The 25,291-nt window shown below is 39.6% G+C and overlaps 1 protein-coding gene across 1 annotated transcript; it reads left to right on the top strand.

The window, feature by feature from the left end:
• The first annotated feature begins 1,547 nt into the window (after positions 1-1,547).
• On the top strand, positions 1,548-12,432 carry LOC121514731 (circadian-associated transcriptional repressor). The gene is made up of 6 exons (XM_041795000.1): positions 1,548-1,681; positions 3,884-4,337; positions 4,674-4,749; positions 5,396-5,474; positions 7,687-7,813; positions 10,848-12,432. Exons 2-6 carry the CDS (start codon positions 3,924-3,926, stop codon positions 11,238-11,240), a joined length of 1,089 nt encoding a protein of 362 aa, XP_041650934.1. The 5' UTR covers positions 1,548-1,681; positions 3,884-3,923; the 3' UTR covers positions 11,241-12,432.
• The last annotated feature ends 12,859 nt before the right edge of the window (positions 12,433-25,291 follow it).

A 25,291-nucleotide genomic window follows, 5' to 3' on the forward strand; every position in this document is an offset into this window, starting at 1 on the left:
CAGTCCTCAAAAACACTTTAAATCTAATGAATGACAAGTAACAAAGAAAAAGATTTCAGCTTACATAGGTCTGTTACTCCAGCCTAAAGCTCTGTAAACTTATTTGTACTTGTGGTCAATATTTGCAGCTGATATTGGAGTTTATTTTCATATTTGCCATTATAAATAATGAACTTTTTTAAAGATATATTTTTGTGCTTTTTATGCCTTTATTCACAGAAGAGGACAGTAGATAAATCAGAAACACAGATTAGAGTGGCAGAGAGACATGCGGGAAAGGACACATAGGCCAAACCTGGACCCAGGCTGCCCACATACATGAGGCACAATCTACCCACAAGGCCAGTGGTTCTCAACTGGTGGGTCAGGACCCAAAGGTGGACTGTGGAGCTGTTCTTAGTAGGTCACGAAGATGTGGTTGGAAAGAACTGCCTTAAAGTGATTATTGTGATTAATGGATTGGTGTAAGCACACATACACCTGTATTTAATGTGGTTTTCCATGATAACAAGTATATTTTGGTTATTTTAGCTAGATTTAAACTTATCTCATTTTCTGGGGAAACAAATCTGTTTTTCTCATTTTAAGGAGCTAGTTTCACAGAATATCAAGGGAACAACTAAAATGTACCTCTTATCAGGAGGAAATGAATAAAATACAATATATTGCAGCATGTCAGTAACTTTTCTCAATATCTTTTGTTAAATAAACTTCAGCTGTTGAAAATTTAAGACATTTGGGTAGTGATAGCACATTCAAGGGGTAGTGGTGGGTCCTGAGGCTGGACCAGTTAAGAAGCACTATGCTAGGCCATCTGAGTGCCCCAATAATGAACATTTTAAACTACAATCTTTCAAAACCAAAGTTATGCTGACAGTATTGTGCACCCCAGAATTTTTTTTTTTTTTAAATTGAATCAGAAAATTCTTTTGTGGCTAACTTCACTGTTCACATGTTTCAATTACATAATTATGTAACAATCTATCTTCACCATGTTTTGCAAGGATTATATTTATAATTAGGTATTTCTACTTTTACTTAAGTGAATGGTTTACTTCTTCCACCTCCTAACTTAAGGGGGAAAATCTGTCTAGACCAGATAACCAGACAATCCGTGTTCAAATATAGTCTACTGAAGTGTCCTTGAGCAAACTCTAGCATGAATGAGCCCTCACAGCTGCTCCTGAAACTGCTGAGTGCGCCTTTACCATGTAGCTCTGCTCAGCTGCTCTTTGACATGCCTCAAGTCAGGCATCATCACCCTCATCCCGATGATATAATGAAGAAGAATGCCTGCAGAATGACCAAAACTATCCCTGGACTGACTTTTCGCCCAGCTGCTGAAAATGTAACCGATCCGCGTGTCCACGTGTTTGTGTCATTTCCATGTCATTTGCATATGTAAACCGGCCTCGCCTATCGCTCCGCAGCTGCACCAAAGCGAGACACCCATTCGTCAGACAGGTTCATCTAAGGGGCCAATGGGAGAACCCGTGCGCGCGAGCCCCGCCCCGTCAGACACGTTGCCTTGGGAGAAGCAACACGGGCTGATCACTGGCTGTACCTCCTCTCTCACTCACACGCTGCACGTCCAACACATCAGCTGCTCTCTCCCCGACAGTCCTGCTGGATTAACCGCCGAGCACCGGAGGAGTTCAACCGGCCGCTGCATCCTGGGAAGGTAGGTCCGACTCAGCTCCATCTTTGTTTCTGCACCACCCCAGTTAACATCACCGCTTATTATTATTATCATGAATGTATCTCTGTGGATGCAAATCCGTATGCTTTAATGTCTAAAATCATCACAGGATCTGAGTCAGACACGATGCTCTCATATTAACGCTTTACCCTTGACGATAAATTAGACGACATGGCAGGTGAATGTGCGTGATTTTAGTTATTACTATCCGCGTTTGGGGTTTTATATAATCTAACAGTGCATGCTGCCAAACTTACTATGACTGATGAGGAAGTCCATTGTGTCTGTTACCAAACTGATCTGAATGTAGGCCTATAGGCGGACTGACCGGATCACCCTCTCTATTATTTCAACTGAAGAGACTTTAGTTTCAACTTCTCATAGAGGGGTTATTACATAATGCACGTTCATTACCCTTTTTCTTTCTTTGCATTTAAATCTGATCCTGTCTGTGTGTGGTGCTCGGCATCTCTGTTCATGTGCCCCACCTACACAGGTACATGGAGAGCACAAGGGCTCACTCATGGTTATTTTGTCAAAGAAATGTGCCATATGGTACATGTATGAAGACTTTGTAAGACTCGCAGCTATAAGGTTTAATTTTCTGTCTGAAACAGTGGAAGACAGCAGGCCTGGGAGATGCTTTCAAAGGCCTGGGACAAGTGGATGATTGAACAAGTGTAGCACATGATGTGTGGTGTTTTATAGGAGATTTACATCAGATTAAAACTAAATAGGGCCTACTTTGTATCAGCTGTAACAAATGTGAAAAGTTATTTAATTCTAATGTCCTTATGAACAGGGATTTCCAGCTGGTACTGTTCTCTTGGTGTAGCAAGGCTTCTTGTGTGTTTGAGGATTAGTTTGTCATAGGATGTAGGGATATAATATAGAGTTAAAGAGATTTAGATACATAATTATATGTGATGTGTAATTGCCAAGTATGATAAAGGGCACTTTGCACTTTTACTAGATTTCTATCTCACTATTAAGTAAAAATGTCATTTTCTATAAAGATGTGGTGCGTGCAAAAGAGGTATGTTGACAGTTGTATACACGTTTTATAAAATAAACTGAGATGTAACTGAGTTAAACATATCTGAACTGTGTGTTTCTAAATTTTAAACATCTTGGGTTTGGAATTCAAAGAGAAGAAATGAGATCTTTCATCGTATCTTGATGTCGGACGTTCTTTATAATTTCTATCTGGCAGTACTTTCCTGGTAGTGTTCTTCTCTTTTCTGTCTATTTGTGATATATTGGAGCGCATAAATCTTGCACATCTCCTCCACCCCTCAGCAACAAAAGGATCAGAGAGTGTTCATCCTTGGACAAAGAACCACAGGGCCATTCTCTGTTCTGCTGTCAAATTTGACTAGAGATAGCCTAAGCAGCACTCTAAAATGCCAAAAATAGTCCCGTGTGCTGAAAACGCTCCTCTCACTTCCTTCATGTCCTAATCTGTGAGGAAACATGTTGGGAGAGATGTACAGATCTCACAAGCTTCCAGTAAGAGCGTTTGGTAGGAGGAGTCTTTATCATCCTTCTTGTTGTGAGCCATTAGTGCCAGGCTCTTATTTTGTAAAATCCTTTCTTCCCCCCCTCACAAGTGTCACTTGTGTTGACGGGCAGTCTGAGGCGCTGGTCGTCATGGTGGCAGACCCCTGCTCCCTCTGAATAAACAAGCTAACAATGTCCATGAATGATTTTGGTGGTGGCAGCTGGCTGAGCTTGAATGCAGGGTAAAAGCGCTCGAGCTGGAGAGACTGTAAAATGTATAAACTTGCTCTTGTGTGACGTCATGATGTTGAGATTTATGGTGTCAGGAGAAGATTGGAGACCTGGAGCGCTCTGTAGATCACTGTGGAGACTCAAATGTTTGGTGTTTGCTTTTGATGGTGGCTGGTCTGTGTTTACAGGCTCAGGTGTTACAGCTGCAAAACAAACAGGTCATTGTGGTCTCAACAACTGTGGTCTCACCGCCACCATCTGCTCTGCTTGCTTTCTGCCTTTATTCATGCCTGCTTGGCCTTAAATGCTGAGTTTCTGTAGGTTTTTATCCAAACTAACCTGCAGTGTGCTTACCTTCACCTTGCTGTGGCAGTTTCTCATCTTCCTCACCATGCTACTTTTTTTAAACCTTTGATATGTTGGATAATAGTAACAGTGAATCTCTGTCTGCAGGTCAGTGATGGTCAGTGCGAGTTAAACCCTGCAGCCAAGGATGTCTGCTACAGATTCGGACAACTCCATTGACTGGCTGGCTAGTGACAATGAGGACAATGAGAGCGAACGGGAGTCTGACTGTTCCGCAAAGCACAGCCAGACAGTGGCTCCTCGCTCCCCCAGCGCCGCCCCCCTACACCTGGGCCCATCTGACAGCAGCTGCCGCCGGGGCAGCGAGGTGAAGGGGGGCGACAACGACTGGAGCGAGGTCAGGGAGGCCTCCAGCCGGGGATCTCCACTTGGCTGCACGGAGACGTGGGACAGCTCCATTGGACTGTATAAAACACAACAAGGAGGAAAAACAAACGGCAAGAACACTCAGCAAGCACTGAAGAGGCCTCACAGCTTCACAGAGGAGAAAAGGCAGCTCATTTCCAATGTTTCAGACAGGAAACGGCTGCTCAATCGGAAGGTGAGCGCCTCTGTAACTTATGTCTGCTTCTCACAGAAGGTGGTTGGCAGTGTCAGCTAAACTAGAGCATGCCCTGTTACCTAGATCGTCTCCCCTGCTGGTTGTACAGAGGTCTCGTGCATGACATTTCCAGTAAAAGTGGTCCTCCCCTATAGCTCTATAGGAACAGTTAGTCATGCTTTTCTCAAGAATTTGAGTCATCCCTTCACAACTCAAACTCTGTCAATCTAAAGGACAGCAGGGGAGGTGTTTGCTTTAACTTAATCATGTTTAGTGGCTGTTAAACTCACATTTTCACAGATTTATAACCTACTTTTAACCATTTTTGGTTTACAGTGCATGGAGCTACAATGCTACATTCACCCACTGTCACTGATACTGAATGGCCTTCGATCAGGGAGATACAGAGAACGTAAGTCATTGGTTTTATCTGAAGAATCTCAGATTCTCACTTTAAATAACTATCTTTGTCTCATCTTGTCCGTCACTCTTATTGTGTGTTGGAGAAAATAACAGACTGGACAGACAGCGTGCCATACTTAGTGGAATATAAGTCGTTGAGATTTGAGAGGGAGATGTTTGAAACATGTTGTTGTGATCTATCATATAACCACAAGTATTTCCTGCGTATCCTCATGAGTGTCTACCCTTTATAATGGAGCTCTTCTAAGGTGAAAGTTCACTCACAAAGTACACTGTTTTCACATCTCCTTTAAGAGTGAAAATGAACTGCAGTTTATTTTCATGTAAGAAAAACAAATTTGTAAATGAGCTGCTTGGCTAAGATGAATGAGAATGCAGTGTACTGCAGTATTCAGTAAAGCAGATAAGCTTTATATAAAGTCTATGGGAGATAATGCTTTTGTTAGAGATAGCCTTTAAAACTGCTTCATTTTGTCAAAACCAGACCTGGTGTGACCCAACACTTCCTGCCCATAGAGTCAGGGAGCCTGCCCCCCCCCCAACCACACATTTCACACAACCCATCTGCTGCACAGACTCACCGCTGTTGTCAACAGAGTTCACGCAGCTCATAGTACAAATTTCCTCTTTTGCAGGACTCAGCAGTTTCCAGGAGAGTGTGGCCATGGACCGGATTCAGAGGATCATGGGTGTCCTGCAAAACCCCTGCATGGGGTGAGTGTTCTCAGTGTACCCCCACTGGGGTTGTCACAATGCCACAATTTCAATCTTTGGCAGTATTTTTGTAAAATCCAATTATACTGATACCTCTTATGACACCACTGCAACCAAAGAGGAGCTTGTGCACCCCATATTGGGTCATTTATTTCTTGAATTGCACAAATCTGTGATTTTTGGCCAGTGTAGTAGAGCAATTTAGACAGCTTGCCTGCATTTTGGTGGATTTATTCCCCCCTTACACAACTGTCCTCTTAAAAGAGGTAGCATTGCAAAGTTCTGGTTTTTTTTTTTGATAATACTGATCACAAAAGTAAGAATTTTGCTATTTGAAAACATTGCTGGTGTCCAGCTAAAACATTGTATCTCAATTTTTCCTTTTTTTCATAAATCAGTACTACTGGTGACCCTTTACATATGTCAGTTTTAACAAATTCTAAAGCAACAAAAAGTGTAAAAAAAAAAGCCATTCCATCTTAAATTAATTGGAAAATACAGTGTTTTTTTGCATTCACTTGAAAAGAGGTGATTTTGGAGATATGAGTTTTTGGCCTGAAGCCAGCTATATTTTATCAAAAAGTACTCCAAAATTAAAAAAATTTGACAACCTCAACCTCTATAATGTCAAAAAATGTAGCAATAAGCTTTACAAATTGCTATTCTTTAACCTGGGTTATATAGCGCTTCAGTCAAAACATTTTAGAAATGCTAGAATTGTTTTTCACGGTCATGTAGGTCAAAGTGGTCTCCATCATGTCTGCGACACATGGCTCACAGCAGGTCGCCCTGCGATGTGAGGAGCTGCTGCCCCCACACACTCAGGATAAATTTTCTGCCGAGATGGCTGGCTCGCACTTTAGCGGGGCATCTTGTTAAAAATGTATCAGGCTCCACTGTGAGAGCAGCACACTTGTGTCTGCCTGATTAGCTCTCCACTGGCCAGACGGTATAATGGAGTATGATATCACCCCTCTGAAAGAGAAAGTCTTTGTCCCTGTAATACAATCATTTTGAAATGTTGGATGTTTTACTTTTGTTTGTTAGCAAATAGCTTCCACTTTAGGGCTCTCGAGCATCGTATTCTCTTTATTAAGAGAAAGGCAATTTAGTTAAATTAAGATCACAATAACATAATATTTCCTAATACTAATATTATGACATATATATCATTTACATATAGAATATTAAAACTTAAACTGTCTGACACTAATGGTCCAGACTAATTGCTTTGATTAGGGCTGCAAATGTTGATGTTATTAGCTGTTATAATTAAGAACATGTGAAATGTCTTGTGCCCGTTGACTCTAAATTTAACAACATAATCTACAAAGTAATAGCATTTCATAATCTTATCAACCTAATATGGTTATACTACAATTAGATGATTTAAATAGTGGCTCAATGCATAATTTCTTTTAGAAAATGAAGCCGAGTCTGTCTTGCATCGAGGTTTACAGATCTATAAGACAGAGCAGTGCTGAGATGGCACAGACTAATTGGAGGCCTCACCCACCAGCTGCTGCCTTCATATGGGAGACAAAGAGTGGGTGTGGCAGACTCCCTGCAGACAGCCGGGGCAGAGGCTGGAAGGTGGACTGCGCCCCCCCTTCTCTTCATCGCTCTCTGTGCCTGCTCTGTGCTGCCAGCTGGCAGCCCCTGCAGCAACACAATGGCAGATAGGATCAAAGTGACTTTTTTAGCAGTCACTGTTGCAGATAAGCTTTCGCATGAATTTAACATGCTCTGAATGGGAGTGCAGCAGGAAGGTCCTGATCATATGACACGCTCTAATCCCTACCCACCATCTGGTTCTGACGGGTAGGAGTTAATGGGACGCTGCTGTCCGCCGTCTACCTCCGACGAGGACTGCGTCACCATGACAAGTTTATTTTCACGGTGACGCTGAGACCGCAGTGGATTTGGTGTTTATATTTAGAGGCGAGTAGAACTATTATACACTGGGCCACGTGTGAGCTCAAAACATGTGAGAAATGTTCTCCACCCCCCCCATCCATCCACACACACACAGATTGAGTACAAGCGTTGCTAAGGGAGTGTGTGTTCACCCACTGCTCAAGATTGCATATTTCCTGTGTGAGCTTGATGTTGAGATAAGATTTCAGAAAAGAGGTGGGCAAGATTTTAGAGGATTACTCAGATCAACTCGATTAAATCTCTCTCTGCTTGTTTCTTTCTCTCCTTTCCTCAGGGAAAAATACATCACTATCATTCTTAAAATGGAGGAAATGCTAAAGAGCTGGTTTCCAAATGTAAAACTCCAAGACCAACTTGCTGACCCTCAGACAGAAGAAGCCGTTCCTACCAAGAAACTGAAGGTAAGTTCGAACAAAAGCTGAAGTGTTGTGTAGGAACTCTTGGGTTACACAAGGCCTGCTGCCAAGAACATATGGTGACGACGCGGTGAAAGAGGGACCAAAAATATCTATTATTATTTAATTACAGGTGTGGGACAGAGAAGGGAGGATTAAAAGCTATTTTTGCAAAGGTATTACTGCAGTCTCAGGTTCGCTAAGAACAATGACAGAGGAGAAAAGGTAATTTTGGAGGAGTGTTGCTAAGGGATAAGAAAGGTCACAATGCTCTGGAACATTCCGTTGCATTTCATTGGAAAGGGTTTATTTCAGTGGCTAATCCCGACACACCCTCTTATAAACAGGAATGTCATGCAGCTTATTTCACAGTCACCTTAAAATAAGATGTTTTCTCGTCGTAACTGTTATTTTATAACAATATATTCAATGCGACACAATACATTAGTATAGATTCACAAAAACTAAACATAAAAAGGATGACACACATTTTTACCTTACTTGTTAGTCAAAGTTTAAGCATCCCTAAACTCACTGATTTGGGGTCATGTCCCACAGATTTGCCACTGTAAAGCCTGTTTCAGACTGGGAGCTTGTTTTGCTGCTTGCGTGTGCTGTGCGTGTCTGCACTGGCTCCTGCTGGTGCGGCTTTTAACACAGGGCGCGAGTTTGCTGCGTGTCAGCCAAATCTCCCTGCTCTCAAAGCTCTGTCCTTCTTCACAAGTTTTACCTGAATAAACCCCGTACACACTACTTGATATAGTGTATAGAGGAAGTATGTCGGGAACTATTCAAAACCAAAGCATTCTGTACAAGTGGAAGGAGTTTCTTAACAGAAATGCCGAACCAGGCTTTTAATTTGAAAAGCACAAACCAGAAAAGCACTTACTGTGTTTAACTTTCTTGTGACATATTCTACCAGTTTTGAGACAGTCTCACTAATAGTAGATCGTTAGAGAACAACTTTGTCAAATAGGCGAATTTCCGCTTGTGGCCTTCCTCAGGGTTATCAAGAAACACATTGTAAACATATTCTATGTGCATATGTGCTACAGCAATGTAAATATGACTCTCCATTTATCATTTTCCTGTCTAATATGGTCCATAGCCGCACGCAGTGTGCGAAAAAAATAGGCGAGACTTCGAATCTCTCCATGCCTGAGCCACGCGTATCAGGCGTGCGAGATGTGACACGCATGCAGGCAGTCTGAAAGCCCTGACCTGTTAACATGCAATCAAACTGAAAATCCAGGAGTGTTGCAGTCAAGACGTGCATGTCACGCTTCCAGTCTGAAACAGGCTTTGGTGTTTTTTGGTCTTATCAAAGTTGTTTTTGGCCACAGCAGGCAGCTGTTTTCTCTGATTAACCCAGTGTACACAACCCCAAACAGCAGACAGATTAAGTTAGCAACAAGCTAATGAACACAGTGGAGCGACTAAAAGCCTGATCATTTTTTTTGTAGGAGCTTGGCAAGACTCAAACAGATTAAAGGAAGGAAAATGAGCAGGGCAGTCTGTGTGGTTTTTACAAGTCTTTTTGCTTCCTCCCAGTATCTAAAAAAAGATTTTAAATGAATGAGGTAGTCTATTTTTGCTTACATCATTTGTTTATTGAAAGATGAGATGCTCTGAGTGCAGATTAGTGCTTTTTGTGTGTTTTTGTCATTGTAGTGTAGTATTGTGAGGTATGCTACTATTACTGAAAGGCTGGAAAGTTGGAAGTTTTCACTTATCTTGTATTGCTACAAGGTTTCTACCTGCTATTTTAAGCTGTAAACAGAGTAGACTTGTTACAATACCAAAATTTTGAATTTGATAAAAATAAAAGTCAAACTATATCACAGAAGTCCTAGATACCCTTTATGTGGTAATTTCTTGTTTATTACATAAAAATGGCACAAGTCAGTGGTTCTTAAATGGTGTGGCAAGGAATACTTGTGTGCCTTCAGTCAAGTCTTGTTGTGCCATGGGAATTTGTACGATGATACATAATCACTATTGTTGTACAAAGACCTATGTTACTGTAATGTGTTTTAAAGAGGGTATTTAGTATAGATATGGATATGGTTTGCCTTGAAATTTTGGCTTTATTCTAGGTGTGCCTTCAGGCAAATAAAGATTTGAAAACAACTTGGCTAACTAACTCAGCTGCAGTAACTAAATTAACTAAACCAATTGCCCAAATGTTTGGGCATGGTTTCAGTACAGATGTATTTGATTTATTCAGTTGTTTCCTATGCTGCTGTTTTTAAAATGGACTTCTCAATACCACTGATGATTAAAATAACTTGATTGAATCTTTTAAAAACCAAATCTTATCAAAAACTGTACCCCGAGTTGGCAATCTAGATAGGGAGAACATGAATGTTTTTAATTCTTTGTTTCTAGGGTGCCTTCAATATCTGGCAGAGACAAAGAAGTACTGATAGATGAATTATGGCTCATTGCATTGATTAATGGATGTCTGGTATCTTACTACTATAACTGGCAAAGTATCTGTCCGTCTGTGTTGATTTGCACGCCATATTGTTGCTGTAATTGTCATTGATACCTCTCAGAAGACTTCTTGGGTGTACTTATTCAAAACTGGTACCATAGCAAAATCACTATTATGTATAGCTTTTCAATATAATCCAAAAAAGTTGCCCCGAGCCACAGTGCTACATTTCATTTACCTCGGATATTAGAGCTGGGAATGACCTCACGCCTGAGTTGAAAGCCTTCCACTTGCTACGAGATTATAACTGGGGGTACTCAGGGTTTCTCCTACTTTACAAGTTGGAATCACGAGTCCTGGGAGCATTCTTGATGATGCCAACTCCGACTTTCTGAGTTCTGAGATTAAATGTAATGCACCATCATTCATCTTATGTAGAACTGAGCACTTATTATTGTCTTTTGACTAATGGTTGTATCACTGGTAGCTGTTTAGAAGTTTGGAAGCGGTGATTTTGTACAAAATATTAGTCAGTTTTATTTATTGTGTTGTCTAGTATAATAAATTAATGAAATTTAACAATGTTTTCCTCTGTTTCAACAGCTTTCTCCAGTGACTGTCACTGCAGCCAGGAGCCCCGTCACCATCAGTGATCCTCCAGCTGGCGCCAAAGCCCTGAGAGTCACCGACCTCACTCCACCCGGAGCATACTCCGCCAGTAACCTGAAATGGCTCCACACGTCGCCCATCTGCTCACCAACAGCAGAGCAGGCTCAGGCAGGGTCCAGGCACCTGCAGTCCCCCAGAGACAGAGACCTAACGCAGGACAACGCTGTGTCCTCCAGCACAGACAGCCACACTAAGACAGACTCAGTGCCCAGGGGCCCTCCGCCTGGGAAAATCAACGCTCCCTGCCTAGAGAGGCTCCTAAAGTCCACAGAAAGCATCATCAGCCGCAAGGGAACGGGGGGTCTGATGGACAGCAGCTGGTCCTAGTCCACACAGTGAGCTGGGTGTCCAGCTGTAAGCACCTCACAGCCCAGCCTAGCCTTTGCCCACCACCCCGCCAGGAGCCAGTCAGCTCGCTTAGCCCATTCCAGCCTTCAGGGGAGACGGAAGCCTTCAAAAAGGGATGTCACATATTCCTCTTTAATGTGCAAGGAGTGTCGACGAACATGTACTCTCTGTACGGGAATGTGCCCTCTCTGACATGACGAGTGTCTGCTTTAGTTCCCTTTTGTTGACTTCTCTTTCTTTTTTGTTTGCACTCTTGAATAGCATGTGTGCGAGTGGGAAAGGATAGATGTCACATGCTGAGGTCACCAGAGCTGGTGATCTTATAACTGAATTGTTCCCACTGGCTTGTAGATGCAATAATACAGTTTGAGTATCTGTGAAAAACGCCATTTTGCCTGAAAGGGAAAAATTGCAGGAGCAGTTTGAGCTGGAAGGGAGAATTTTAGACATCCAGACATGTCAGTGGTCTACATATTGTTGTGCTGAAACTGTGGGTGAAATGTGATGTTATTTTCTCCCCCCCTGATCCCATGACTCCACTCTTAAGTTTATTGATGTGACTGTTACTCATTTGTATACTTTATAAATAAGTCTTTTGGTACAACTGTTCTACCTCAGTGGGCACCACGTCACAGTTAGTGAGTAGGAATGTGAAAGTAAGGACACCTCACCAGATCTGCAGTGAGCCAAACGGCCTCTGACAGCGAGGTCTGCAGTACAAACAGAGGACGCTCTCTCTATTGGGGATGCTCTCGTGGCCTGACTGGTGCCATTGTAAAGAATGTCAACTGCAGATTTCTTTTTATGAGTCTCCCAGTAGATGGCAAACAGTGCCTGTAACATCAAGCTGTGCCTGTAAGCCGGTTTGATACAAAGAGAGAGAACGTTCAGAATACCTGCTCCTCTGTGGGATGTACAAATCAGGAATTCTCACTCTCCTGCCATTTTCCTGTATCGAGTAAATTATTCAGATCTTGCCAACTACTTTCTGTGGTGGAGTAGAACATTTCTTTTATTTTGCCACAGAACTGGACAGTATGTTAGACCAGCAGAGAGGGACAAGGTATTTCTCTGTGTAAATCTTACAGGAAGGTTGTTGATTTACCCTGAAAAGTGGCCTTTATAGTGTGAAATTTTATACTTTCAAATAAATGTGGTTATCTTTGTTTGATGCAAATGCCTCTGATTGTCTTCTTGGGAGTTTTTACTTATACATGAGGGTGGAAGTTTACTAAAACGCAGATACTTAACTGAGCTCCTAAAACAAGCAACAACATGGGGACTGTTTGCAAATTGAACTTGTCAGGATGACATAATACATCTTTGCTTCGTTGTTTCATTCAGTCCTTTCAGTTTAGCATCGAGTGGCTTATATCGAACCACCCTGCAGTAAGACAAAAAGCTTTTTAAAGGGTAAGACACAAGGGGATAGACCAACTATGTCAGCAAAAGAAAATCTATGAAATAGCTCTTTCTTGCTCTCAATTAGGCATCAAAGAACCCCAAAGAAAGGTTGTTATCTGATTTATATCACAGTCAGACCAATTATAGGGTGAGTCGAGCCGAGCACTCAAAGGCAGCTCACTTCTCGAAGGAATAATACGATTTATTGTTTGCGAGGCAGGATGTAATTTCCATTACTTCTCTTCTGCTGTACAAAGTTAAATTCTTGCTTTTGCAGAAGTGCAGAGAAAGTACCAGCTCAGTTTCACTTCATGTTTCCCAGAAAGCTTTGAGGGTACGGTTAACCTTTGGTTTATTCAACACGAGTTAGTCTACTTTCAAATGCCTGTTAACATGGGAGACAACAGATTAAACAACTTCCCTGCTTAACACATACAGATATAATGTGGGTTTAGTCATAGATTCAGAAGAAAATAGAAAGGAAACAATAAAGCCTTTATAATAAAGCACCACATTCAAATAAATTATTAGTACTGTTTTATAAAAGTATAACATTTGTGCATTTGCATTGACGAAATCGCTCTAACTCTGCAAATGTCGATTGTACAAAATTATTTTTAAGCAAGAGCTAAATGGAACATTTTATGTGATATACAAAATTTATTTCAGTTCCCTCAGTCAGCAGACATACACTGAAATGCTGTCTTTCAGCCATATAGTAAGATTAAAGGAAAATGAACACTGCCATCTATAGGTTAAAAGTTAAACATCTTTGATTCTCATGGATACAAAGACTTCATACAGTCACTCTGCAGTTAAAACAGCAAAATATAAACGTAGTTTGAGTTACAATGCCTGGACATCTTTTTACTTTTTATTTATTTTTATTTTTTTTATGGCTTATAGGAATAATACTTTAACAACCAAATTAGACCTGGGTGATAAAATGACTTTATCCGTAAATCACTTTTGTGGAAAATGTGATTTTTGTTGGTTGAGCAAAGGACAAATTGGTTTGAACTGCTGTGTCGGAATGAGGAACATTTTGATCGTAGGTGCGCTGGCTAGCTTAAGTCGTCTGTGGACAATGACTTAAATAGGTTGATAATTGAATGGCTTCTTTCCTTTAAATATGAAAATGATACTTCCCCTATACTAAACAGGCCTGCCCACAGAATTGGCTGGGCCCCTGAAAAACCCTGTGAATGGGCCCTCCTCAGGTGTGATTTATTGATGTGTGTTGGATCAGTAGCATTGAGGCTAGTTTCCTGGCCAACAGTTATCTCCCTTTGGAGCTAAAATGGTGTCAAGCTGTTAGTGGGTTCTGATGTTCAAAGTGCTTATTTGTGCCACTTTTTATCACCTTTTCATCATGTTCCCACCCTTGTTTGCAACTCTGTTACCTCTTTTCACCTTTTTGTGCTACCTTTACTCAATTTTTGCCACTTTTCCCCCCATTTGTGCCACTTTTAACCTATTTTTGCTACCTTTTTTGACCCATTTTCACTGCTTCAGTCACAAATTTTTTTACCCTTTTGATGTTTTTAGCCACTTTTTGGCTCTTTCTTCCACTTTAACAGCTTTTCACCAATTTGTGTTCAATTTTGACAAGCTTTGCCTTTTTGCTGCTTTTATGTCATTTTTTGTTTGCTTAAACTCATTATTGCAACTCTGTTACCTCTTTTCACCATTTTCTCTGCCACTTTTAACGATTTTTTGCCAATTTTCACCATTATCTAATCATTTTTTCCCATGAAAGTTATTTCAGTTCTACGTGACTCTCATGTATTCTGATGCTTGCGCACATTTTGGCTTAAGCTATGAAGTCGGATTTTACTTTCCAAATGGTTTAGTCAATGTGTCATCAACTCTGTTAACATTATCAAAAAAGGTCATTTTGTTTTAAGAAAAGGGGTTTACATTAAAATATATATATATAATTTTACTACAGTATAAATAAATATAATCTATTTTTTTGTTTTTCTTTGATAAGAGTGTGTATTATTCAGTGATAAATACAAGATATGGTTATTACAGATTAACTTAAAATTGGACCATGAATCTCTTCATGTTCATGGGCCCCCCATTTGACCAGCCCCAGAGAGCCCTCCACTTTATCCCCTTTTATGGGTGGCATTGATACTTAATACTTAAATGTTATTGAAACAAAAAGAACAAAACTTGCATCAGTCATTTTTAGTTTTATCTATGTGGAAAAGAAAATAGATTCAAATATAAATTAGGTTTGTTGTGGAAAAAAAATTGGAGATCTTATTTTTCGGCCCTATTGTCCAACCCTAGACCAATCTAAATGAATTTAAATATTTTTTAAACCATCAATAAACCCTTAATGTGGATTAAGTGTCAGTCAAACATGAAAGACTTAACATCTTTTCTTACAGTCACTTATAAGACCATGATGGGTTCACAGAGGGTGCAAACAGACATTTTGGCTGACATTACAATCTGTCAGGAAATTAAGGGGATTAAAACACTGGAGGTTTACAGTTTTCTTTGATTTTGCCCTTCTTTGAGTTACGCGAACAGCCACGTGTCTCTTTAAAAGATTAAAAGCAGTGACTGGCAGTGGAGTTAGAGGGGTCAATTACCCAGACTGCATTGTTTTTCAGTGTTGTCGCCCCAGATTCCATCTCCTCTGGCACGGCTAATGGTCGGCCCTCACGTGTGCAGATGAACTGACAGCATCCATGTCCAAAGACAGCTGGCACAGATCTGCCTTGCACTCAGCCTGAAAAGGGAAGCTGTTATGAATGTAAGGAAGACCTGCATCAACAAAAAGGCACTTCTCTCACTGAGTGCTCCAATAGAGACAAACTAAATCACAATGTGGAGAGAGAACGATGCCAATGGTGAACATGTGAGGTGTTAGGAAACTGCATTGAAACAAAGAGCAGGGAAAACGCAAAGAGATTAAGTGAACTTTTAGGGTGCAATAAAAACAAGAATTTGAAGCGTGAGCTTATGAAGGATAAGGCATTTAAATAAGAAAGGTCTGCAGTGAGGTTGTCTCAATTTGATGTGAGACCAATCAAATACAAGTCATACAAAATACACATTTTTTCTGATGTCAGCTAAACAAAATCAAAGTCAAAGTCACCAAGTACTATATTTCTTCTTTATCAAAAAACTGCAAGCAAGCTCCTGCTCACTATCCAAATTGCACTTGCACAAATATATTGGCTATTTTTTGGTACTGCAACAATACAGACGTATCATTTTGAGAGTTTGCAGGAGCATGTCTTATGTTCGAGATGTACGTTTTAAATGTTAAAGCACATTTTGATACTATCATTGATTAAAGTAACTCTATATATTCTGCAATGTTCAAACGAGTTAGTCATGAGTGCATAGACATTTCAGCAAGTGCACAATATGCCCACAAAATGTAATGAATTTGCAATTAAAGTCCCTATAAAGTGATGAAAAAAATGTGTAATTTAGGTTTGTTGTATGACAGGTGGCTGTGTTATAAACCAACAGACTAAATTTCAGTCATAATGAAAAAATATGAAGCCTATCATTTTATGAAGTCTAGCATTAGCTCATGCAGGACACGGTAGTCATACACCTAGCTGATCCTGATCATAGCCTCCCAGCTCCCACAGCCAATCACACCTCTTACTCTCAACACAGCAGTGTATTTAAATATGAAGAATGTCTCACTAATCCCTGCTTGCATTAATGCTGATGCACCATGCTGCTGCTGGCAAAGCTCAACCTCCTCCACCCCAGCCTCCTCCTTTATAGCATAAAGCTTGCTGCGCCCTCATATTAAGATTTATGCTGCATTAGATTAATTGCTTTTGAACTGATTCTATTGTATTCAGTATGCATTGTCATAAATGTATCTATCCATATGGGGGTTTCCAGCCATGCACTTCCTGGAAAGTCAATGCATGCTGCTTGGCTCACCCAGCGAGCATCTTTCAAGCAGAACCTTCTCTGTCAAGTTAAACTGTGTATCCATTTTGCAATAAAATGGTTAAATGTATGACGAGAGCATCCCTTGCTGAGATATTGTTATAGCGTCAGGTGGGCGGGTGATTCCCATAGCGCCTAGTGACGTTATATGTATATTTGCCCTGACCAAATAAAAACAAAAGGTAAAAACTTGAAAGGTTTAAATCCAAAATGCAGTCACATATTGTTTTCACATGTTTACAGCAACCTTGTTCAACATATCTAATGTGTTTAGAAAAAAAATTTTGGATTACACTTCACAGGGACTTTAAATGGCCCAGTTATGTGTTCAACTTAATAAGTGGTACCAGAATTACCCACTAACACTGTAAAATAATATTACTGAGGACCAGAAATCATACAGTTTCAATTTTCAAAAGGTTCACAAAGGTAATGCTTTACAAAACTGATTGATGTCCTCTTCTTTTTGTGTCCGTGGTATATGTGGGCAAAACTACAAAGACCCATCATTACTGCAGGAGCAGAGATAGGAGGCCTTTGTTGCAAGCAATCAAAGGCAATTGAGAGGGAAAAAGGGGGAGGAAGGATAAGGACAGGTCCATGGTTCCAGTTGCAAAAAAAAGCATGAAGGAATAATAAATAGAGCTTCATAGCTTCATTCTCTGCAGCTACCCTTTCATCGCAAATTAGCCTTGATTTGAGCTCCAGCTGAGTGTGAAATGACAAGGCGGTGTGGTGCTGAATCCGTGCCAAGGTGGCAGCACTTCACTTCGCTATAGTTATTTATATATGCTGTATCCATGTAATTCTTTTTCTTTTCCAGTATTTCTGGAGTAAGGGAGCCAGATGTGAAGTCACGTTGCCATGTCAAGCAACCAAACCTAGAATAAAATAAATGTAGGAACATTTTTAAGTGTGAATAAAGCTCTTCATATGATAAAGGAATTAATGAGAGTAGTAAAGGGAGAGACAAAACTGAGATTATGGTGGCATCTCCACTGGATTTAAACTGAATCCCCTTTTAAAAGCATAGATGCATTGTTCAATCCTGTGATTTTAAAAAGCAGTCACGACTACAGCCGTCACAAATATTACATAATTATATGCTCTGACCAAAACTGATTTGCTATTAGCAAATTGCAACCTGCCAACATCTCATACCCATGACAGGAATGAATCACTCCACTATTATCTCCCTAGACCTTTAATGCTTGAGTGAGAGTAACGTCCATTATTGGTCACTTGAGTTTGTGGACATGAAATCAAGGACGATTGATTCACAGTGAGAAGCTGAAGTGACCATATCTGCTCCTTCTCAGGAGAAAATTATAGATAACAGTTTGCATGAAGGGAACATGAAGAACAACATGTTGTTAGAACATCCTAAAACATATCACGAGGCTGTCGTGGCTTTTGTGAGGGATGACTCATTAGGTAATCTGGATCTGTACAGCTGATTCATTCACACCCTGCAGAGATAATGGTCCCATCTGTCGGAGGACTGAGCACCTTTAATTAACAGACCTGTGAACCTAAAATAACTGCTGCTCAATTATCAGAAGGGTAGGCTATACAAATGATGAAGCCGCTACTGCAAAGACTGCAGCTGGTTTTTGACTGAAACAGGAAATTTTAAAGGTTTTATCAATTATTTACAGTTTCATTCCTCAGTATACTGATGTGAATAAAACAGCAAGGCTGTTGTTTCTTCTTGATGTTGCAGAGGGAATATTTCAGTCTCAGGAGCTGATAGAAGAGACCACTGGCAGTGGGCTTGACAATACAGTGCAGTAAAATTGATTTTGCCAATTTTCTCCAATAGGTCATCTTCAGCTCTTTTAGGCTGGAGAACAATGTTTAAAGAGTGCTGCTGCCTGTCTGTGTGGGTTTCACCAGCAGCATTTATTCTGACTATTGCCTCAGATAAAAGCTTTGGATATTTAAAACTCTAAAATATGGTTGACATTGGTAGCATGTGAAAGGTTTGAAAACTGAATCCTTTAAGATAAGTTATTAAGGAGAATAATTTACACGGCTTCACAGAGCACACTAAGAGCAGTAAGGAAATGCAGTCATTAAGGAGATATTTTAACATTTAGTAAGAGTGAATTAATGAATGCTGGCTACTTAATAGTATGCACACATCGTATTTCACAATGTGGTCATTTATCCAACACTTAAAACTGCCATGGACTTACAGTCTCTCCTGTTCTCACTTGTTAAATGAACATGAAGATGAGGATTGTCAGAGCCTCAGAGACCAATTATCTGTGTGGCATCATCAAGCTCTCACACCATAACCATCAAAATATTGCAAGCCAATTATCTGTACGTAATCCTGGAGCAGAGGAGCAGAACTGCCTCTTATGGGCTTAGATCATTTCGAAAAACACAAACTTAACTTTACCGTAACTAACAAGAGGCACTTAGGCCAGATTTATCCTTTAGGGTGAGTATATCAACCTCAGGGACCTGAAAGTCTTCCCCATTATATCCATACCAGACGTGAGAAAAGTACACAACTATCGTACACTTACTCTGATTAAAAAAGTACTGGTTGATAAATTTACTCAAGTAAAAGTAAAAAATATTTAATTTCAAGTTTACTTTAAGTACTGAGAACTGAGTGGCTACTGAGAAGTTGTACAGTAAAATCTGATCTTTCCTTATTTGCACTAAAAAGAGAATATATCTCCAAACAGGCTGTTAAGGTAAAGTCCCACCTATATGATAAAGTAAAAAAAAAACAAACAGCAAAACTGTAAGTATTAGGTGGGCTCCTTTGGCAACAACGAAGCAGAGTCAACTTCAGCAATGCACACTGATGAAGAATATGTAGTATGTGTCTTTTAGGAACACCCAAAATTAAACGCAAAACTTTAACTCGGTGGTTAACTTCAAAATGTCTCACATAAAAAACGGCAACAATCCACCAGAAAGATATCGAAAAGAACCCCCCAGCAGGGATCACTGTACAATGGGCAACATCTAAAAACAACTAAACACATTTAAAACACATCTAAACACTCTGCCCAAAGCCATGACGGGCAACTCTGCCCAAACATTCCCCAGATTTGAAATTGAAGTGGATGGAACTTATGGTTGACTTTTTACAGAGTTCAACTAACACTAGTGGATCAACACTGTCAAATAACTCTAATGAAGACCATTTCATTTCAAGAATGCAGTTAAAATTACACGTTGGGAGTTAAAATCAACCTTAAACATTGAATCCTGAGATATCAACACTCAAGTTTCTGCTGTTTTAGGATGTGACGTGGAATCATTCTCTCACTCTGTGCTACTGTGTGGTCAAGAAAACTACAAAAGCATCATACTAGAGTAAAAGTACAGTTACTCTGTTTAAAATTATGGAAATTTACTGATTTCAAAATGTGCTAAAAATATTAAAGTACCCAAAAAACTACTCATGATGGTAATTTGAGTAAACATAATTAATTACTTTCTACCCCTGGTCCATATACAAGGGAAAAAGAAATACAAAAAATGATGTAGCTTTAATACTGAGACAGCTTGAATGTAAAGAGCACAACTTTATCAACAGCTACCTCAGACAATCAGGAATTCTTTTTTTTTTTTCTTTAAAAAGTCTCATAACATGTTACTGATTCAGAGCCAATGAATACAAAGAAAAATGCAGCTCAGTCCTCCAAGATGAATGCATTCATAATGGGGTTGTCATGACAATAGAATTTTTAACCTTCAGTGAGGAACTAACCTATACCTGTTTTGATGTATGATAGCAACAAAAAGTAGAAGTTCTAGGTATGCAACATGTGGAAACCATTGTTTAAATGATCAAAAATCATAAGCAACTACACTGTTAAAAAGCAACAAAGTCATACTGTTTATTTTACAGTATTTGCTATACTTTTAATTTTAAAACAAGTGACAAAAAAGATGTACTGTATTTATCATTATTATTACTATTGCAGTATTAAGGCGTGAGACTACTTAGATGTATTGACCACAACTTTGTCAAATCCACTTCAAACAATCAGAAATTCTTGTTTTTATGCAAGGAGCCTCAAATATTCTGTACCAAGTCATTTATTCAGGTTAATCATTAGTGACTCTGTATAAAACTAAAATATGTAGCTCACTTTTCTCAAATGAAAAAGGTCATGCTTTCAAAATAAAGGCCTGAGACAAGAACCACTTAAATGAAAAAGAAGGCAATTAAATAGCAGGCTCTTTCTTACAGAGATGTACTCATCATCCTCGGTGCCTTAATGTAAGCACCTGTCACTCTCATTGGGTCTAATCTCCAAGGTACACAAGTAAACAGCAGACTATAGCTGATGCATGGGGGATGAGACCACTAACAAAGACATGCCACTCATCCACATATCAAGAGCACAGCTCCTAAATATGGCCACCCTTCATTAAGTCTCATTTCTAAGAATAGGAGGGCAGCCTGTGCTCTTGTAGGTATGAATAATGGAAGCAGCCTCCAGGAGCTCATTTCCAGCGAGTGATCATCACGCTCAAGTACGGCCTAATGATCACACAGATAAAGTGAGAGGCTGGCATTCATGATTAATGCCCCCAGGTCTGTCTCCAGAGTTACACAGTCTCCGCCATCAGAACTTCTCTTCAGTGAGCACAAAGCATCCACTACTCAGAAAATAAGATGCACTATGAATCACTGGGATGAGCTGCAGACGTGCCATTGCGCACACAGCTGTATCTTGAACATAAAAACACCACAAAATGGGTCGATAATTTATACGACTTTCATTTTAAAGTCATTGAGACTACATTGTGCCATTAGGGCACAACAATAACTCTCTCTACAGTTACAGATCAAGTGATTCTGATTAGATATTTAAAATTTAGATTATCATTAGGACTCTAACAGTAGCAAAATGTTAAATTTGATAAGAATTTAGTAACAATCAAACAATATAAATATCTATTTGGATAGCATATAAGTACAAAACATGTCCTGTGTATCCTGTATTGGGCTGTCTCTTGTTTTGATTACTGAAAACTGCAGGAAAACTGCTAATATGTTGGGCAATTTCAACAATGCATTCTCTCTTTTTCTCTCTCCTTTACTTTCAACTTTAGATCATGACTAAAGATCTGGGCCCATATTAAGAAAGATTCTTACAGTCCTCCCAGAGAGCTCCCACCTCAGTGTTAAATCTCACAGCTCTGAGTCTGGGTTCAAAAGTGATTTAGGAACATTTTCAGAGCAGCTCTGAGTAAGGAGGTGACAGAAACTTTTATCTGTGTCATACCTAGCAGAGGGTTGACCCCATTGCTAGGTATGACATATTTTTCAGGGGCTGTGATTGGTTGTTACAAAGTAGGAGAAAAAACTGAGATAAGTGTTCTCTTAGTGATAATGGGCGAAAAAAGACTGTGAAAACGGCTGGTTTCATCTTACGATCTTGTCAGAAGCTGTGTAATCACAAACACTATAAGCACACATCTGGAATAAGTTGAAAATGCTTGCTCAACTGCACATTAGAATCTTAACATGCTGATAAAACTGCCAGAATGTGGACAATCCTTAATCAGTGATTAGATGCACATGTGGAGTAAACCACATTTAGCAGGATTCATCATTAATGACTCAATTTGCACTGAAGAGAGTCCAAAATGGACTGGAATGTCTTCATAAATATTTTTCATTCATTCAGGCCAGCTATGATTCATAAAGAATATTCTTTATTGGATGTTTGGGGAACATTTCTTCATTTTCTCCTTGAGAAATTCTTAAACCTCTCAAAATTCCTCCTCACTACTCCTCACCAATAGACTAACCCCTAAAGGTGCTGCATGTAAAACTGGATAATATAAAGCAAAATCTCAGGTCAGATTCTAGATTGTGATGCTCACTTCTGGTGGTAACTGTGGCAGTCAGAAAAATGGATTTTCTGTTGTTTGATCCCTACTGCAAAAAACATGCAAGATGCAAAATAATATAGTCTGTTTTTTTCTATACAAAACTCTTATTGAACAGATAATTCCTCTAAAATGAGCTCTTATTCTTGCTGTAGATGTATTTTTTTCTGTCCCCTAGGTGGCACCAAAGTTCAATTCTTCAATTAAAAGGTTTCATGTAAAGGGCCAATGTAATTATGTCATCACACAGTGGGGCTTTAACTGTCTGATGCCTGTGAAGTGATTTATGGTTATGAAGCTGCCTCACACTTCAGTTTTATCTTGTGGTAATTTACAGGTACTCTCTCACTGAGAAGCGTGCTCAGATTAATCCACATTTAACATTATAGTTTAGCCTCACTCACATCAGTGAGTCAAGAATTACTACATGGCCTGTCTTTTTGATGAGAGCCATGGTTTTGTGTTACTCATATACTGCGTATGATTTCTGACAGCACTCCTTATTTGTCCGTATGAACAGCTCCATCAATCACATCATCCTGCCATACAGTAAGACTGCTGGTATCCCATCATCCCACAGTCCTGTCGCTGCTTGACCGCAGCATTGATCCAAGCATACCAGCAGTGATTCTGTTACATGAGATGAACTAACTGGTACAGTAAAGGGCCGACTGGAAGGCATGTCATCACACTCTCCACCAGTGACAAAGCTACAAAGGAGTCAGCTCATGTTTCAGTGAGACATGGCTGAAATATTTACAGTCACCAGCCCTGAGGTCGGCTCCATCAGGCTGGATAAAGACGAGTGACACCAGCGTGCTCTGAATGGTTTCTCTTATCTCATCTTATGCCAGTAAGTCAGAGGCTGTCACTGAACAAAAACAAACTACTATAAACTGTAGAGTCAGTCTATGATTAAATAAGGTCATTAGATGTCTAAGATGATGTGAATGTTGTCAGATTAACCCTGACAGAGATACATGCAGTCTTTTTACTTTAGTATGAAGGAGGGGTGAGAATTAAATTGGAATTCAAAATACAGTATAACAAGATAGGAATCAATGAAAACAGTCATATCACAAAACAGTTATTGATCGATGGTGAATTGATAGACTGTTATGTAAAGTTACATAACTTCCTTTCACCGTTGTCTTCATCCTGTTATCTTCTGTTCATTTTACCCATATTCAGGTCATTACCACCACCTTAAGGAGTCATGAAGTATTAGCAGCATCAGGCAAACTGGAGGTGAAACTGTTCAGCACTCCTATTTTTTTTTAACTTCTATCAAAATATCTACATTTGGCACCAGCAATAAAAGAATCACATAAGACTGGACAACAGCATTTTGCTGTATCAAAATTTTGTTCTTCCCCTTGTCTAGAGAAGGGTTGTGACTCCAGTACCAGATTTGTATTCAATTGATATATTAGTCATAACATTACACAGTGCCTGAAGTTCACAAATACACTAACAGTGTATTTGTGCAATTAAGACAGTGTGTATGAGCTTGCTCTGTAAATTAAAATGATGCAATTCTTCCAAAGTTAAAGCACTTTTGAATGTGATAGCTCATTAAAATATCAATAGCAAATGGTTTATGGTTTAAAAACAAGTGCTGTTAAAATGTTTGATTTATTTTGATTAATTAATCACAGGGGAGAAAACGCAACTTCACATTTATGCTGTTGGGGCACAGATTGCCTAGTGGGTTAAGGCCCGTCCCATGTACATGGGCGGCCTGGGTTTGAATCCCTCTCCTGCATGTCTCTCCCTGTCGTCTTGTCCCTGTTTCAGACTCTGTCCACTGTCCTCCTCTATCAAATGAAGGCACAAGAAGCCCAAACTAATTCTTAGATTAACTGCGCTTTGATACCATCACACAACTGGCTAAAGTAGCTTTGTAACCACAATTGGAACACATAAAAATTCTCTGTGGTCCTAATTCTTTATAATTTTATGGATAAAATCCATATTCTATGGATTAACACTGTCCTAGATTTACTAGTCAGTGGACAATCTGCCCTCAATCTCCACTTCTTCTGTTTCAAAAGCTAATAAAAAGTTTGATGTCATTCAGAGAAATGTCCTTTCTGATTGTTTTGTCACTATTATCATTGAATCAACCAGTAATGCAATCTTTCTCAAATTATCTGCATATGCAAATAATTGCAATTAACTAATGACAAAGCCTGTAATTCATTAGATTATTTTTCTAAAACAAATTAATAAAAGAATCTAACAATTTGACAGCTTGAGTCTAAAGCAGCCTTTCCCACACTTTAGTGCACTGCGGTCCAGTGGTCCAGAGAACCACCAAAACCTTAAATTAACCATAACATGAGACTCAGAGTATTTGCTATCTTATTTCTATTTTATGAACAAAGTTTTTTCAATGCCTAGCTTTAGAGACATTTATGTCACAATAAAGTGCTGGCATAGTCATTAAGTACAATTAATGAGCCACCAACCTTTGAATTGTACTGAACTCATAATCCCTTTCCAAGCAACATTAAAGCAGCATAGAAGAATGTTTAATGTATGGATTTTATGAGGTAAAAGGCCTCTCATGGCCCACCTACTGTACCTCCAGGGCCCAGTAGGCCTTGGCCCATACTTTGGTAAGCACTGGTCTGAAGAATAAAAGTCAGTTTACTTTCCTGAGTAGTATCTCTACAACTGTCAATTACAGTCTGTTGTTCTGGGTGAGCTTTGTAACTTCCACTTGCTTGGATGTCTTTACAGGATATTTTACTTTTTCCTACTCTCCATCTCTGTGCTACATCTGATATGACCATTTTGGAGAG

The sequence above is a fragment of the Cheilinus undulatus genome, linkage group 9 (genome assembly GCF_018320785.1).
Source record: "Cheilinus undulatus linkage group 9, ASM1832078v1, whole genome shotgun sequence".
NCBI classification, from domain to species: domain Eukaryota; kingdom Metazoa; phylum Chordata; class Actinopteri; order Labriformes; family Labridae; genus Cheilinus; species Cheilinus undulatus.

Excerpts from the sequence above, each read along its gene's own strand:
- LOC121514731 (XM_041795000.1), top strand. The coding sequence starts at position 3,924 with ATGTCTGCTACAGATTCGGACAACTCCATTGACTGGCTGGCTAGTGAC. Across the intron at positions 4,338-4,673 it reads AACGGCTGCTCAATCGGAAG|TGCATGGAGCTACAATGCTA; the intron begins GTGAGCGCCTCT and ends TTTGGTTTACAG. Across the intron at positions 7,814-10,847 it reads TTCCTACCAAGAAACTGAAG|CTTTCTCCAGTGACTGTCAC; the intron begins GTAAGTTCGAAC and ends CTGTTTCAACAG.